At 37.1% G+C, this 16,197-nt stretch overlaps 1 protein-coding gene across 10 annotated transcripts in view; it reads right to left on the minus strand.

Annotated features, from left to right (window-relative positions):
• Positions 1-16,197, minus strand: part of IFT80 (intraflagellar transport 80) — a 106,340-nt gene that overhangs the window by 86,001 nt on the left and 4,142 nt on the right. For 2 of the 10 annotated variants that reach the window (XR_007477649.1, XM_049710510.1), the window contains exons 1-2: positions 7,220-7,345; positions 4,329-4,544 (exon numbers count right to left, since the gene is read on the minus strand). The exons of 1 other annotated variant lie outside the window; for it this stretch is intronic. Coding sequence is in view for 4 of the 9 variants with exons in the window: in XM_049710510.1 (XP_049566467.1) it covers positions 4,329-4,544; positions 7,220-7,292 (289 nt within the window). In the remaining 5 variants the exon portion in view is untranslated. Of the gene's footprint in view, positions 1-4,328; positions 4,549-5,693; positions 6,569-6,746; positions 7,120-7,219; positions 7,346-7,380; positions 7,467-16,197 lie in introns of those variants that run through there. 7 more of the 10 variants (XM_049710512.1, XM_049710508.1, XM_049710511.1 and 4 more) reach the window with 7 other exon arrangements.

Raw genomic sequence — 16,197 nt, forward strand, 5'->3', positions numbered from 1 at the left:
TTATCTTTAAATGATATTTGTCTTACTTTAGACTTTTTTCCCTATCAGAAAGTATTTTACCTAAAGCCAATGTGAAATAGAGACCCAAACAGCTATTCTTTAGTTAAGTGTACCTAAGTAGTCTTAATAAATCAGGGAAACACTCAGATAACAGAAATTATCAAGACTAACTATATTTACTGTCCATATTCATCAGATACAGGTCAATCTTCATACACTATTGACTTTAAAAAGGAAAATGAAAAGAAAATATATGGTAGACTTCCCTAGTGGCTCAGTGGTTAAGAATCCACCTGCCAGTGCAGGGGACACGGGTTCAATCCCTGGTCCGGGAAGATCCCACATGCCAGAGAGCAACTAAGCCCGTGCACCACAACTACTGAGCGCCACAGCTACTGAAGCCTGCGTGCCGTAGAGACCAAGCGCCACAACTACTGAGCCCATGCCCTGCAACTACTGAAGCCCGCGTCCTCTAGGGCCTGCGTGCCACAACTGCTGAGCCCACATGCTGCAACTACTGAAGCCTGCGGGCCTAGAGCCCGTGCTCTGCAACAAGAGAAGCCACCATGAGAAGCCCGTGGACCACAATGAAGAATAGTCCCCGCTCGCTGCAACTAGAGAAAGCCCGCGTGCAGCAACAAAGACCCAACGGAGCCAAAAATAAATAAAAAGTTAAAAAAAAAAGAAAATATGTGGTATGCCACCTTCTATGTAATAAAAAAAAGGTGAAATGAGAAAATATACATGTTTTTATTTCTTTTTGCTAAAAGAAATAAGAAAGGATAAACCAGAACCAAAGGGATTGGTTACATACAGGGAATAAATAAAAATAGGGTGTATGGGATTGGGTGGGTAGGAGTAGTGACATTGCTGAGTATATTTTTTTGTATAGTTTTGACTTTGTGGAACCATCCATGTAATATTTTACATATTTAAAAAATAATCAAATCAACAAGGATGGGGAGATGAGACCTTAAATGGAAAACAAACAGAAATAAATACACTTAACTATATTTTAAATGAATAGCAACAACACTAGTAGGGGGGAAATGCCAAGTAACTTTGAACACAAGACTTTGACTCTATATCCTTGACTCTATATCCTCAGTGTAAAGATAAAAACAACAGTAAAATATTAAACTCTATTTTTTTTTTTGCAATAGTATGGATCAGCAATTCTGAAACAACCTGCTGTGTATTGTAGAATTAAACAAGTAAGTAAATATATTGAGAGTAATGGGAGCCAAGCTTCCTCACTGTTTCCAAGTATGGGGAAAAAAGACTAGAATTAACCCTGTGGTGCTGAATTAGAATTGGCGGTATCAGAATGAACTCATGATTTTTATCATGGAAAGGAAGGAAGGGAGAAAGGGGAAGGAAGCAAAGGAAGAGAGGGAGGGAGGGAGGAAGAAATTGCTGTAGATTTGTATATTTTAATACACATTTCTATTCGTATTTCTTAGCTCTGTCCTGTGAAAGGACCTTGAAGTAAACACATCCCATTGAAATGAGCATACCTGGCACACTCATCTTGGCTTTTAAATACCATTAAGCACCCAGAAAAGAACAAGTCTCCTTGGAGAAACAGCTTATTTGGAAGCTGGGACTGGGAAAGCACAAAATGAACCTGGAACATCTTGTGCCAGCAAAGAAGTGCTCAAAAGATGATGGGGAAACATACCCCCCAGGGTAAAAAGAAAATTCATTTGAGCTGGCTTCACGGAGCTCCCACTGGCCAAACCTGGGACAATTGTAACATCAAAAATTTTAAATGGTAGTAATAGGATGCTCAAGAAATAAAATAAGAATCTATGAGTCTAATCTAAGTAAACAAATAAATAAATGGGCAGGAGACAGAAGGCTCTTCCTTGCAGTAAAATACCAACAAATCAATATAAAAGAAATTATGGAGTTAAAAAAAATCACCATTTGGCAAAAATCTTAGTAATAAATGATTCAGCCAAGAGACATCAATAGATGCCAAGACAGTGGGAGGAAATCTGAGGAGGAAGAGAATATTTTTATATAGTCTGAAAGTATCCTTTCAGAAATTATTTATTAAAAGGGAAAAACATTAACTTTACACTAGATTAATTTAGTGAACACAACCTTTCAAAATAATCAAAGTTAAAGTCACCAATAATGGGTCAAATCAGCATCATGAATCTTCCAATATGATGCCCTGAGTACTGCTGCTAAAATGTATAACTGGATTTAATCATGAAGAAACATCAGACAAACATGAATTGAAGGACATTCTGTAAAAATAACAGGCCTGTATTCTTCAAAACAGTGGAGATCATAAAAGAAAAACTGAGGGGTTGCTCCAGATTAAAGGAGGCTCGAGAGATATGACAAAACAATGTGTTATTCTGTACCAGAAAAAAACAAATTTCTATAAAAGATATCATTAGGACAATTGTTAAAATTTGAATATAAACTGTAGATTAGATAACAGTATTACATCAATGTTAAATTTCCTGATTTTTATCAATGTATTGTGGTTAAGTAACAGAAAATCCTTATTCTTAGGAAATGCATTGAAGTATTTATGGTTAAAGTGGCATATCTATAAATTACTCTCAAATGTTTCAGAAAAAAGTATATGTGGGTTGGGGGGAGGCAGGGGGGAGAGAGAGAGAAAGAGAGAAAGAGAGAGAAAAGACCAGCAATGATAAAATATATGGGACAAAATGTTAACAACTAGTGAATTTGGATAAAGGATATGCAGCAGTTATTTGTACAATTCTTGCAACCTTTCTATAAATGTGAAATTATAACAAAATTAAAAGCTTTTTTTAAAGTCAACCCTTCATTTTATCATAAGAGGTAAACTAAATTCTAGCTGTGCTCAGAGTCAATCTTGTAAGCGCTAGGCACTGTACCAAATACTTTCACACAATATCTCATTTAATCAATATTCAGAAAACTAAGTTTAAAAATTACATGTAAAAGAATTAGAATCTGATGTGATTGTTTGCCATAACATCCCTTTCCTATTCTGGCTACAAAAGCCCTCTTCTCTTTCCCTTTCCACGGTGGCCTAAGGCCTGCCATGCTCTGTCAATCAGTGTCCCAGTCCCTTGACTAAAATGATTCACTCAGTGATGGGCATGTGACCCAAGCTTGTCCAGGACTTCTCTGCATGTTGACTGCAAGTGATATTGAGGAAGAAGCACTCTCTCTGCTGACTTTTCTTTTCCTGTAGGGTAAGCCTTGGGCTGCTGGCTGCCATCATGCTCACGTTTTGGGGCGAGTCTATCCAAGAGATGGCAAGAATAGGGGCCTGGGGACTTCCCTGGTTGTCCAGTGGTTAAGAATCCACCTTCCAATGCAGGGGATGCGGGTTTGATCCCTGGTCAGGGAACAAAGTTCCCACATGCTGTGGGGCAACTAAGCCCGCGCGCTGTAGAGCCTGTGCACCACAACTAGAGAGCCCACGTGCTGCAACTACTGAGCCTGCGCGCTCTGGAGCCTGCGCGCCACCACTAAAGAGCCTGCACACCACAACTAGAGAGAAGCCCACACACCGCAATGAAAGATCCCGCATGCCGCAAGATCCCACGTGCCGCAAGATCCCGCGTGCCGCAACAATGATCCCACATGCCACAACTAAGACCTAACGCAGCAAAATAAATAATAAATAAATAAATAAGTAAAATCTCAAGGGCTTGTGTATGTGTTATTTAAAAAAAAAAGAATAGGGGTCTCATGCAGTTGTGCTTAAAGATCTACCTCTGGAGCTAGGTAAACCAGAAAATTCCATCTGTGAATAAGTTAGCCGAGTAAGTTTCTGTTACTTTTGATGAACGTACTCTTAACTGATATAGTAGGTAAAGTGTAATACAGATGAAAAACAGTTCAAGTTATTTCTAGGAAAATTAAAACATTTCCTTAAAAAATAGAATAATCATGCTTTTTACTCACCAATAATAAAACTATGGTCAAATTAATCTCCAGCTCTGTAAGTAGGAATTAACATGTACTAGAAAATAAAGACTATATTTGATAGCTTACTAAATGAGTGTGTGTTGTACCATCTATTTTTAGTGTGGTTATGTTATACAGTTAAATTTGACAAAATTAGAAACCAAAACTGAAAAAAGCCTAACAATACCTGCGAGCACAGAAAAAGTAAAGCCAGAGGTTCAGATTTAATCCCAGTATATGCCAGTTTAATTCACCTTCTTCTATGACAATAGTTTTATGGCCTATACACAGACGAACTGACTACATAGGAAATGGATAAACAACTCAAAACATGTCATACTAAAATGTTATGTCTTTTAAGTATAAAGATTAGCATATAACATTTATTTAAAACTTACCATCAGAACTTGTGAGAACAAAGCTTTCTGCTTGAGTTTGTTTCTTTATGCCTAAACTTTTCGGAAACCAGTGAAGATCTATTGGGTAAATATCATCAGGCAGCTTTACTATTTGACTTGTTTCACTAGTTAACAAGTTCCACTTCACTATCTGGTGATCATCACTACATGAATACAGTTCTTCAGCAGTATTCCAGCCCACACAGCTTACTAATTCTTGATGTGTCACCATGTTAAGGAGATATAAAACACACACAAAAGTCTTCAGTCTTAATAAATACAATATTTTGCAGATGCAGATTATAAGAAGAGTATAAAATAGGACGAAATGTTTCAAGCTTCTAAGCCTATTTTTCATTTTATGACTTTCATATTTTTTCCATATAAGGAAAAGAAAATAAGCATCTATCAAAACAGTTGTAAGAAGAATGGAAAGCAAGATAAGAAACCCAGGTGCCAAAAGAGAAAAAAAGAAAGATTTGACTATATGAAAATTTTTAAATTGTGTTACAAAGTATTCCATAAACGAGGCAAAAGATACAAAGACATCTAACAGAACAAAAGGAATGAAAGGATCGACTCTAACCCATTGGGGAGTAAGTGGGGAGAAAAGGGAACTATGCTTTTTTTATTTACATATATCTGTTTCATTTAAGTTATTAGAATAAGCATGTATTATTTTGATAAAAGTTTTCAAAAATCAAGTGTTAAAATAAGACTGACGGGACTTCCCTAGTGGCGCAGTGGTTGAGAATCTGCCTCCCAGTGCAGGGGACACGGGTTCGAGCCCTGGTCCGGGAAGATCCCACATGCCGCGGAGCAACTAAGCCCGTGCGCCACAACTGCTGAGCCTGCGCTCTAGAGCCCGCAAGCCACTACTGAAGCCTGCATGCCTAGAGCCTGTGCTCCTCAACGGGAGAAGCCACCACAATGAGAAGCCCGCACACTGCAATGAAGAGTAGCCCCCGCTCGCCACAACTAGAGAAAGCCTGTGAGCAGCAATGAAGACCCAATACAGCCAAAAATAAATAAATAAGTAAATTTATAAAAAAAAAAAAAAAAGAAAGAAAAAAAGACTGAAATCTAACAGTAAAATACCTGCTTAAGTGACACATTATAATAATTCACCTAGGAAAAAACCTACAGCTTAACAGCTGAAACTAAAATCCTACCAAATTTCCTGACATTAAATTCAGGAAGTAATTCAATTACAATTTACTGTACCTACAAGGTAATATGGATAAAATATGAACCCTAAAATTCTTACTTTAACCTATTTTTTCAGTCTCTGATTTATCAAGTGGATTTCTATAAACTGAGGTGTTCAAGTAGCCCTCACTTCCACCATCAGAACAGGCTGCTTACCCTAGCAGAGCTGTGTATCTAGAGAAGGCACTTCAGTTTGTCATTTTTGAGATGCTTTCTCCTGCTTATATGTGGATTTGTATATTACCACATTATCCTGGTTGGGTTGTTTGCTCTTTTGTTGTTATTGTATAATCATTTTACTGCCTTCTCTTCTCACCAATGCTTTCTACTGGCTCATCCAAGCAATCAGTAAACTCTAAGGAAAAAGAAAGAAACTATGTGCCAAATTAATTCTGGGATGGTCTAAGATTTTTTTTTAATACTTCAAAATATGATAGATTAAGCAAAATAACCAAAAAGGTAAAAAAGAAATTATGGAGAGTTCTTAAGAGACTGCACAAATAGGTAATAAAGTGGCATTGGAATACTCAGAATTCAAAGTAGAATCTAAACAAAAGGATCTGGATGTCCCATTAGACCATTACTGAAAAAATTCTTCAAGTATAATTGCTACAGCTTAAACAATGTTAGGTAAAACCTTTAAAAAGGAGTGTGTCAGGCATAATCTAGAAAGAAAGAAAATACACATACACACATGCCCCAAAACAAAAAATACTAAGCTTATCCTCATAAAAACTGATGTAAGTACACATCAGACATACGTGACATGTCTTCAAACTAATAAGTTAACTAAAATTACAGGAGAAATGAGAGGACTGCCAGAATAAGAAAGTCTAAAAAGACTTATTCTTCAGCTTGAAAAGGTAAAAGCAGACAATAGACATAGTCAAAATCTAAAAGATTGTAAGCAGCATGAACTCCTGGGGGCACACTTTTAAAAGAGAATAAAAATGATTTAAGGAGAAATAAAAGGAATTATATCTTCACTCAAACGGTAAAAGAAGCAGACAAGACAATATTAATTCAAAGCGTTTGATCAAATGTCTAAAACAGTGCTTCTCTATCTCTGAAGGATCCTATTTTTATTTATTTCAAATCTGTTACAGATCAACATTTTCTAAGATAAAATAAAAATGAATTACTAGAAAAATGATCTTATATTTGGATGTTGTGACTATCAAATTGCTACAAAAATTTCTTCCTTCTTACCTTCAATTTCTTTACTTATCCCTTCACAGACCTGCAATAAAGTCCACAGATGATACTTTTAGAAGCACTGGTCTAAATAACTAAGAATGAAGGTAAAGGGGCCTATCATATATTCCTGACACATAACTGGGAGTTCTTGCTGACAAAATATAAGGTCATGCGTTTGAGAAATATTTATAATTGCCCCCTTCCCACGTGAAATAATAAAGGTCTAACTGCTCAGACTTCCCCAGCTTACCCTCCACTTTATCATGAGTAAGAAGAAATAGAGCAGAACTCAATGAAAACATACTAGATCATACCAACAGATAAATTATTTGATTTTTAAAAAACTTCTCTTTAAGATTTTATTAGACTAAACAAAAACTGTTTTTTATGTACTTAAGTATAGTAGTACTTAAGTAGAGTAAGAAAAATGTCAATAAAAATTTGAAAGTAAGATTTAGAGCAAATAGTTTGCATTGGAGAATTACCTGCAACACAAGACCTCAAATATTTCAGAAACAATTTAGCGAAACTACCAATAAAGGAATGAAAAAAATCCATTATCCAACTAGACTAGAAAAATAGAAGAAAACTTTTAATAATACTATAGTAAGGTGATCACAATAAGGTTTATAAGTATTAAAAGGATATGCTTTGGTTCTTTTAAAAGAGATATCTTCAGTCTCATGTCTCCACCTTCCAGCAAAGTTTTAAAATGCCACTTGATTGTACTCACTGTAAAAATAAAAGGGGGAAAATATAGAATCTGCATTAAAAACAAACATATATACACAAAAAATTAAAAGTAAACAAAATATCTTAGCACCCCAAGGACACCAAAACACTTTCAATCCTGCTGGCAACAAATACATGGAAAGAGGAAGAAAACTAGTCAGTGTGCTAATTCTGGCAAGTGAGTGATGGAGGCCTTGGGTTGGATGCCGGAAGTCCTCTACAACCTGCCTAAAACAGTCCTACAAGTACAGAACGCCACTAAATCTGGCCAGGTAAATAATTTCCAAGGGATGTCCCAAGACCTAATCAAAAGATTTTTTAAACTGGGAACTGTTCAATGGCAGATCAATGTTGGTCCTGTTGAATGGATACACAATAAAATAAATTCCAAAGGTCTGATCGAGGGCTAAGATACATATTTTGAGCTTTAGTTATAGAACCCACATGGGAATACCATGACATCATCAACCTAGTGATCCAATCTGAGATTTACATTCTGTTGGATGTAGATACACTGCCCAACAGTTATGGTTGCCATGGTGGCAAAGTGAAAAATAAGCGAGTTATTTAAAAGAGAGGTAATAAATCTATTATAAAAGCTATATAAAAATCACAATGTAAATAGCAAACAAAAATTTAGAAAAACAAGAGTAACACTCTCTCAAATAATCATGCTATCAAAAGATACAAATCAAGAAAATGCTAAATTGTCTGAATCCAATTTATAGTTGTGGGATTCTTTCTGAGTAATATCACTAGCCTAGAGAAAAAAATAAATGAAAGTGTAATTAAAGGAAAAAAATCCTCTTCACCAAGTAGAAAATTACTGCTAACTACATCAAAGAAGGTGTGAATTATAGATAAGAATTCAGTGGGCCTACCTTAGATAATTTCTCATTCTCTCAAATCCAGAAGACTTTTAGATTGGCAAGGTGCTAAATACAGCTTTATCTCAAAGCACCTTTTTCACTTATTGTACTCATAAATTTGTGAGAATGGGGAGAAAATTGTTACGACCACAGAAAAAATCTGAAGTTTTCTATCCAGTCAATATGCAGCTAAGGTCAGAAACCTCTCTCCTCCAGTTCATTTAACAAGATTTATGTTCAACTTTAAAAGTATGAATCTGTGTATAGCATCCAGAGCAAGAAAACAATTTCTCCTAGGCACACTTCTAAGGTTCACTTTTCGTCCTTAGGAGTTTTAGCACCTTTCTCAAAACTACTTCCTTCTTTCTATCAGACCTCCTTCAATTAGAGGGGGGAAAAATGTAAATACATGCTGCTTTTTCACAATAATTCAAATTCACCCAGCTTATAAGGATTTTAAAAGAATAAAGGCAGATAACTTGTTGATTCTGGAAATAAGAAACAACATAATAGACAAGAAAAAATATATATATATAGTCTGAATATACAACTACATTCAGAAACTTTAAAGGCATGATGTAGCCTATATCAAAATACCTCAAAGTGCTGAAATCCATAATAATTAGGAATCATTCCTCACCAAAAGAAATCATTATCCCATATAAGTAGTAAATGCAGTATGTTTTTCATGAGAAAGTAATCTGCAACTATTCAGAAACGTGGTGCCAAGGAATCAGAGAAAGAGGCTGGCATCTGAACATTGGGAAGATTCTCTTTTGCTCAGAAAGCTCTTCCCCATACATCCTATTTAGCTGAGATCATCTGCATGAAGGATATGGGCATTCTGATGTGAGACTGAATAGAGGAATAAAGGAGAAGTAGTATTAGAGCACAGCCAATTCAGGGAAGTGCAGAGCTGCCTGGGGATGCACTGAGGTGTTTTTATCTGCCCAAAAGCCTTGGTCACCAAGGATCTGACTAGTCAGTGGTAGGTGGGGTGGGAGGGGGAATAAAAGAAAATTTCTAGAGCATTGAAAAATCTATTTTGCAACTTTATATAGGGAGAAGACAGGAGCAACTATGCCTTTGCTACTAAAAATCATTTATAAGCTGTCTTTGGTCCAGCGTGGGTTAACATTCATGGCGCTTAAGAGGAAAAAATATGCCCAGGAAATCCGATCACCAAACTACCAAAATATACTCCAAATCTGGCCACTTCTCAGTACTGCCATCATAAGTCTAAAGCCACCATCATCCTCAATTATTTCAGTAGGTCCAGAACTGATCTTCCTGTTCCTACATTTACCCTTCAAACTCTTCTAAATACAGTAGCTAGTTATGCTTTTAAATCATTAATGCTAAGTCAGATCATGAAGGCCAGCATGGCCAATACAGAGTGAGTGAAAGGGATGGCAGGAAATTGGGGAAGAGGAAGGAGGGACACAGATCACATAGAGGTGGGAAAACCACAATAAAAGCTTCATTTTTTTTCTTCTAAATGAACGGAGAAGCCAGTAGAGTGATAATATCTGACTTACATTTTTTAAAGTGTCACTATGGATGACACTATGGATGGTATGACCAAAAAAAAGCAAACATGAGCAACACTAGAAGCAGGGAGGCCAGTTAGGATTTCAATGATCCAGAAGAGAAATGAAAGTGGATTGATAAGGAAGGCAGTAGTGGTGCAAATAATATGAAGCAGTTATATTCTGAATATATTTTGAAAGAAGATTCCACAGGATTTGTTGATGAATTCAGTTTAAGAGAAAGAGGAGTCAAAAATGACTCTAAAGTTTCAACAGGTACAAAAGAGTTGCCATTTACTGAAATGAAGAAAACTAAGGGAGGAACAGGTTGAAAGGGATGATATAAAAATTCTGTTTTGGGTATGCTAAGTTTAAGGTGCCTATTAGATATCCGAATGAAGAATTCAAGGAGAAATTGGATATACGAGTCTGGAGTCAAGCAAGAGGTCAGAGCTGGTGATATCATTGAGATGTCAGTTTGAGGGTTATCAGCACAAAGATCATGTTCAAAGCCATGGGATGAGACTACCCAGCAGAACTTGAAATGGCCTAGAAGTCCTACTGAAGCCTGAAGAATTGTCAGCATTAAGCTTCTAGAGGAAGTAAACTAGAGAAAGACAAGTGGAGATATACAATGAGATGCTTAAAACAGATTTTGGGGGAGAGTATAGATATTGGTAAGGATGAAGTAGGTTAAGCCTGTCAAAGTGGGTGGCCAAGGTCAAGGTAACTGAGAGGCCAGGGCATGGAAGAATTGATTTCAGGATGTTAAATCACTGAGAATAATGACAAGAATAGTGGTGGAGATAGACACAGTTACCCAGGTGCTAAAATACTATTCATTGAATGAGGAAAAAAGAAGAGATCTGTAGATGACTACAAAAAGGCAGAGTAGATAACGGTTTGATCTCACAAGACTTATCTCAAAGGGACTAAGGGATTGTAGAGAGGAAAGGGGAAGAGAGTCAGTTGTGCAGAAGCACTAATGAGAAACAAGGCCCTCTGACACATGGGAGTCTGGAAGGCAAAACAGCCTCCATTTGAAACAGCCAAGAGGAAAGCAGTTTCCTTAGGAAACAACCAGATTTAAGTTAGACTGTGAAGTTAAAGGGTAAAACTATGAAGTTTTAGAGTAAAGGTTGAGAACACAGATTTGGCCAATGACATACTGTGAGTTCCAAAAGGTAGAGTAGTAGGATTTAAATGGTGAAGAGCTAAGAGTTTGGGACAGATGGTGGGAGATGGTAAAAACAGCCAGCTGTTCTCTTTCATTCATCCCTACTTCTGTGGTAGAAGAATCTGAATTTTTGCTGCATACCTGGCCATCCAGAATAAAGATTACATTTCTCAACTGCCCTTGAAACTGGGTGTAGCCACATAGGACATTAACAATTCTTAAACCCAATGGGGATATTACAACACCATCAACCTCGTGGCCCAATCTGGAACTTATATCTTGAGGGGGGTAGATAACTCTACCCAACAGTATTGGTTACCCACAGTGGTAATATGAAAAGTAAATGAGTTACCTCTTATAAAATCCACACTACTACCTCTTATAAAAGTTATATAAATCAGCATTATTGGCAAATAAAAACTTGGAATTTAAGAGTAACCCTCTCCCTGCCATGCCATCAAGACCATATATATAGCAGCAACAAGATAGAAGGAACCAAGATTCTTGACCTTGTAAAGAGTCCTATCAGTCCTATTTAGCCTTTTAAGTGATAGAAAATAAAGTTTTATCATGTTTAAGTTACTGTCATCAACAGCTAAATCTAATAATGAACTAATGCAGGGAATTAAGAGCCTTGAATGTAGAGACGGAGGGAAATAGGGTTGTAAGGTATGATGGAATAGTCCCAATCGTCGAATAAAGGAAGGTGTATAATCAATTTAAATTGTAGCCTTCTTCCTGAACTGTTCTCTTAGGTGGTTTGTAGTGTTGATGAAGAGTTTTATAAGACAGGAAAGGGCAGTCTTGCTAGGATCACATGTAACTCTGTGGGAATTCCTTTTCAATCCTGCTAATAAGGTTGTTAGGATTTACTTTAATAGGCAGTTTAGGGAGGGAAAGGAATTGTAGAGTTATAGAGGGAATAAATATCCCCAACCTTTTCTCCTAATTTCCCTAACCTTAAACTGTGCACTCATCCTTGTACCTCTGCTGTATCTATACTCACTGCCATGGTGATCTCACCCAGTTTCATGGCTTAATATAAGATTAAATTTATTGACTACCTAGTGACAACTCCCAATTTCATATCTCCAGTTCAGACCTCTGCACTGAATTCCAGACTTTTTAGCTAACTGATTATTTGACAACTCTATTTGAATGTGTGACACCTAAAAACTTAAGATCCAAATCAAACCCCTGATCTTTCCTCCAACTTTGCTCCTCCCACAGCCTTACCCATCTCAGTAAATGGCAATTCCATCCTTCCAGTTGCACAGGCCAAAAACCTTGGAATAATCACTGACTCTTCTCTCACATTCCAAATCCAATTTGTAAAAAACAAAACCTGTATGATCTATCTTCAAAATACCTGACTTTCATGACCCCCACTACTATGGCTCCAGTCCAAGGTACCATCACCTGTTAACCTGAACTATAATAGCCTCCTAGTTGACCTCCTAACCCCTCACAATCTATGCTCACCATAGCAGCCAAAGTGAATTTTAAAATAGGTCATGGTGCTTCTCCACTCAAAACTCTCCAATGGCTTCCTGTCTCACTCAGAGTTAAAACAAAGGTGTTTTTTTGTTTTGTTTTGTTTTGGCTGCATTGGGTCTTCGTTGCTGCGCACAGGTTTTCTCTAATTGCAGCGAGCAGGGGATACTCTTCACTGCGGTTTCCAGGCTTCTCATTGCAGTGGCTTCTCTTGTTGTAGAGCACGGGCTCTAGGCACGCAGGCTTCAGTAGTTGTGGCACACGGGCTCAGTTGTTGTGGCCAGCAGGCTCTAGAGTGCAGGCTCAGTAGTTGTGGCGCATGGGCTTAGTTGCTCCACGGCATGTGGGATCTTCCCAGACCAGGGCTCAAACCCATGTCCCCTGCATTGGCAGGCAGATTCTTAACCACTGCACCACCAGGGAAGCCCCTGAAACAAAGGTCTTACAATGGTGTTCAAAGCCTTTATTGATCTGGACTCGTATCGTGATGGTTAATCTTATGTGTCAGCTTGGCTGCAAGATGGTGCCGTTATTTGGGCAAACACAAGACTAAATGTTACTATAAAACTATTTTTTAGGGTTTCCCTGGTGGCGCAGTGGTTGAGAGTCCGCCTGCCGATGCAGGGGACACGGGTTCGTGCCCCAGTCTGGGAAGATTCCCACATGCCGCAGAGTGGCTGGGCCCGTGAGCCATGGCCGCTGAGCCTGCGCGTCGGGAGCCTGTGCTCCGCAACAGCAGAGGCCACAACAGTGAGAGGCCTGTGTACCGCAAAAAAGAAAAAAAAAAAAAAAAAAAAAACTACTTTTTTAGAGATGATTAAAACTGACAATCAGTTGAAGTAAGTAAAGCACATCACCCTGCATAATTTGGGTGGGCCTCATCCAATCAGTTGAAGGCCTTAAGAGCAAAAACCAAGATTTCCCAAAGAAGAAGGAATTCTGCTGCCAGACTACAGCACAGAAATTTTGCCCAAGTTTCCAGCCCTAAGACTAATGACTTCAACATTAACTTTTCTTTCTCTGGAGAGCCCTAATAGACCACATCATTTCTCTGACCTCATCTCCTGTTTCCTCTCTCTTTTCACTCAAACTGCTCCAGGCACACTAGGCTCTGCGTTTTTCTTCTTACATACTATGTAAGAAGTATGTTTGGGGGCAAAGGAGAAGGAACCAGTGGACAGGGATTGATTGGCAGTACTATAGAAACAGAAGACAACTAAGACAGCATGGTCCCCTATGAAGTCATTTGATCAAGGACACTGATAATGGGGTACTTCTTTTTGTAAACACATATAAATTGACAGTTCACAGAAACATAAATACAGATGGTCAGCGGGCAATCAAAAACATGAAATAAGTCACAGCCCCAATTTTAATTAAAGAAATGAAAATGAAAACAACTAGATACCATTTTTCTGTTGTCAAAGTGGCCAAAGGCAAAAACCCAGCCAGAACCCAGCCCTGGCATACAGAGAAAGAGTTAGTCACATACATTATTGAAGAGCAGGAAAACTGGTGCTAACGGTCATTGATTCTTTTGTTCCGCCCCCCCACCAACACTTTTGACTACATTTTCTACCTTTGGGGAATTTCCTACCTTATAAATAAAAAACCAATTATTTCCTCTCTAGCCCTCCTTACAGCTAGGACATAGGCAAATTACCTAGGCTTTGCCAATCTGACACATCTGTCATATTTTGAGTTAGAAGCTACTGATTCAAAAGAAGTATATATAAGGAATCTACCCTGGGAAGAATTCCTAGTCATAGGAATTTGTCATATACATATAAATGTACACCAAGATACATATACAAACTATACAAGCCTATTTATTACAGAACTCTATACAGTACTATCAAAAACTAGAAATTTAAATATTCATCATAGATTACACATGCATGTTCCAGATATAAGTATTTACAACATGGAACAGAATTAGAACCAAGAAAATAGAATTAAGAATTAATGTTAAGGATTAGACTTAACATTATGCTAAATGAAAGAAGTCAGTCACAAGAGGGCAGATACTATATAATTTCCCTTATATGAAGTACATAAAGTAGTCAAATTCATAGATACAAAAAGTAGAATGGTGGTTGCCTGGACGGAAGGAGGAACAGGGAGTTTCTATCTAATGGGTACAGAGATTCAGTTCGGCAAGATGAAAAGAGTTCTGCAGATGGATGGAGGTGACAATAGCACAACAATATGAATGTACTTAATGCCACTGAACTGTACACTTAAAAGTGGTTAAGATGGTTTACAAAAAAAGAAAAAAGAAATGAATTAGATTTAAGAAATAAAACTAAAACATAAAAGCACTAACAAAATGAGAAAAATTTTAGGCAAGAAAGAGGGAAGGTATGACTTGTCAACAAGAATGTACCTATAGATAAGAGGTAGCAGAAAGCCTACGAAGTAAACAAGAATGTGAAGGAGAGATAAGAAATCCAAGAGCTAGATCACAAGTGCATTTATACCAAGCTCTGTTTGGGTCATTTGCATATTGTCTAACCCTTGGGTGTTGATATTAACAGTTGAAATTAATGGTTTGCTGATGACTACCCAAGGCCCTATTTTTAGAAGTACGATTTTTATCAACAATTTTCCAAATTGATAGCTCTGATTAGACTCCTATGTCTCTTTTGCAGTAAAGAGAGGAGGGAGAGAGAAACAGATCTTTTATTCAGATTGGTCCCATCATAAAACCACTTGAAGACTAGAGCTGAGATCTCTTATACGGCAGGGAAGGCAGCAGCAGGTTCACCATTTCCAGGGACAGGTTATTCAAACACCTAACAAGCAATGGAACAGGTTTACGAATGGCAGTATAGTTCACTTACTAAAGACCTCCAACCTCCATGCCACTCCACTTCCTGTAGGTATCTGAAGTGTATGTATTGATATATGCAGTGGTATTTACATTTCCTTGCAATTTTAGTTAAATTAGAGCTAGCTCTTGCCAACCATACTTTAATATTATTCACATTGGTTATATTTATAATCCTTTTGCAGGACGGCCTAATAAATTCTAGCCAATAAACCATGTTATTCACAAATTTAAAAATAAGTAGTCGTCTTTAATTCATCCTTTTAATTCATCAACTAGCATAGAAAAAAATTACACTCAACTGATAAACTAGAGTGCTGTACAACTATTTAAAAAATGAGATGAATCTATATGTATTGATACAGAAAGATGTCTATAATATGTTAAATGACAAAAACAAAGTATACAGTAGTATTATATAACTCAATCCCTTTTGTGTTAAAAAAAAAGGGAGGAATATATATTCAAGTTATTGGATACTAAAACATTCTTCTCGGAAGATATGCAAGACACTTAACGGAGACCTTCATGAGGTTAGGGACACTGGGGTGAGAAGGCACTCTTTTAATTTTCATTTTATATGTTTTTATACTGTTTGATGTTTTTATCATGTTCATAATATTTTATCTATACATTTATATTTTTAATATAGAATTATCTGAATGATAGGATTATGGCCCAATTTTGCTTTCTTCTTTATGCATTTCTGCATTAAAAAAAAAACCTAATAAATGTTATTTTTCGTAAGATCACCATTCTCATTCTCTTTGCAGTTTCTACTGCATTTGACCCACTTCTTATTGAAACTCTCAGCTAGAGATCTTCCAAATAC

The sequence above is a fragment of the Orcinus orca genome, chromosome 5 (genome assembly GCF_937001465.1).
Source record: "Orcinus orca chromosome 5, mOrcOrc1.1, whole genome shotgun sequence".
Classification (NCBI taxonomy): Eukaryota; Metazoa; Chordata; class Mammalia; order Artiodactyla; family Delphinidae; genus Orcinus; species Orcinus orca.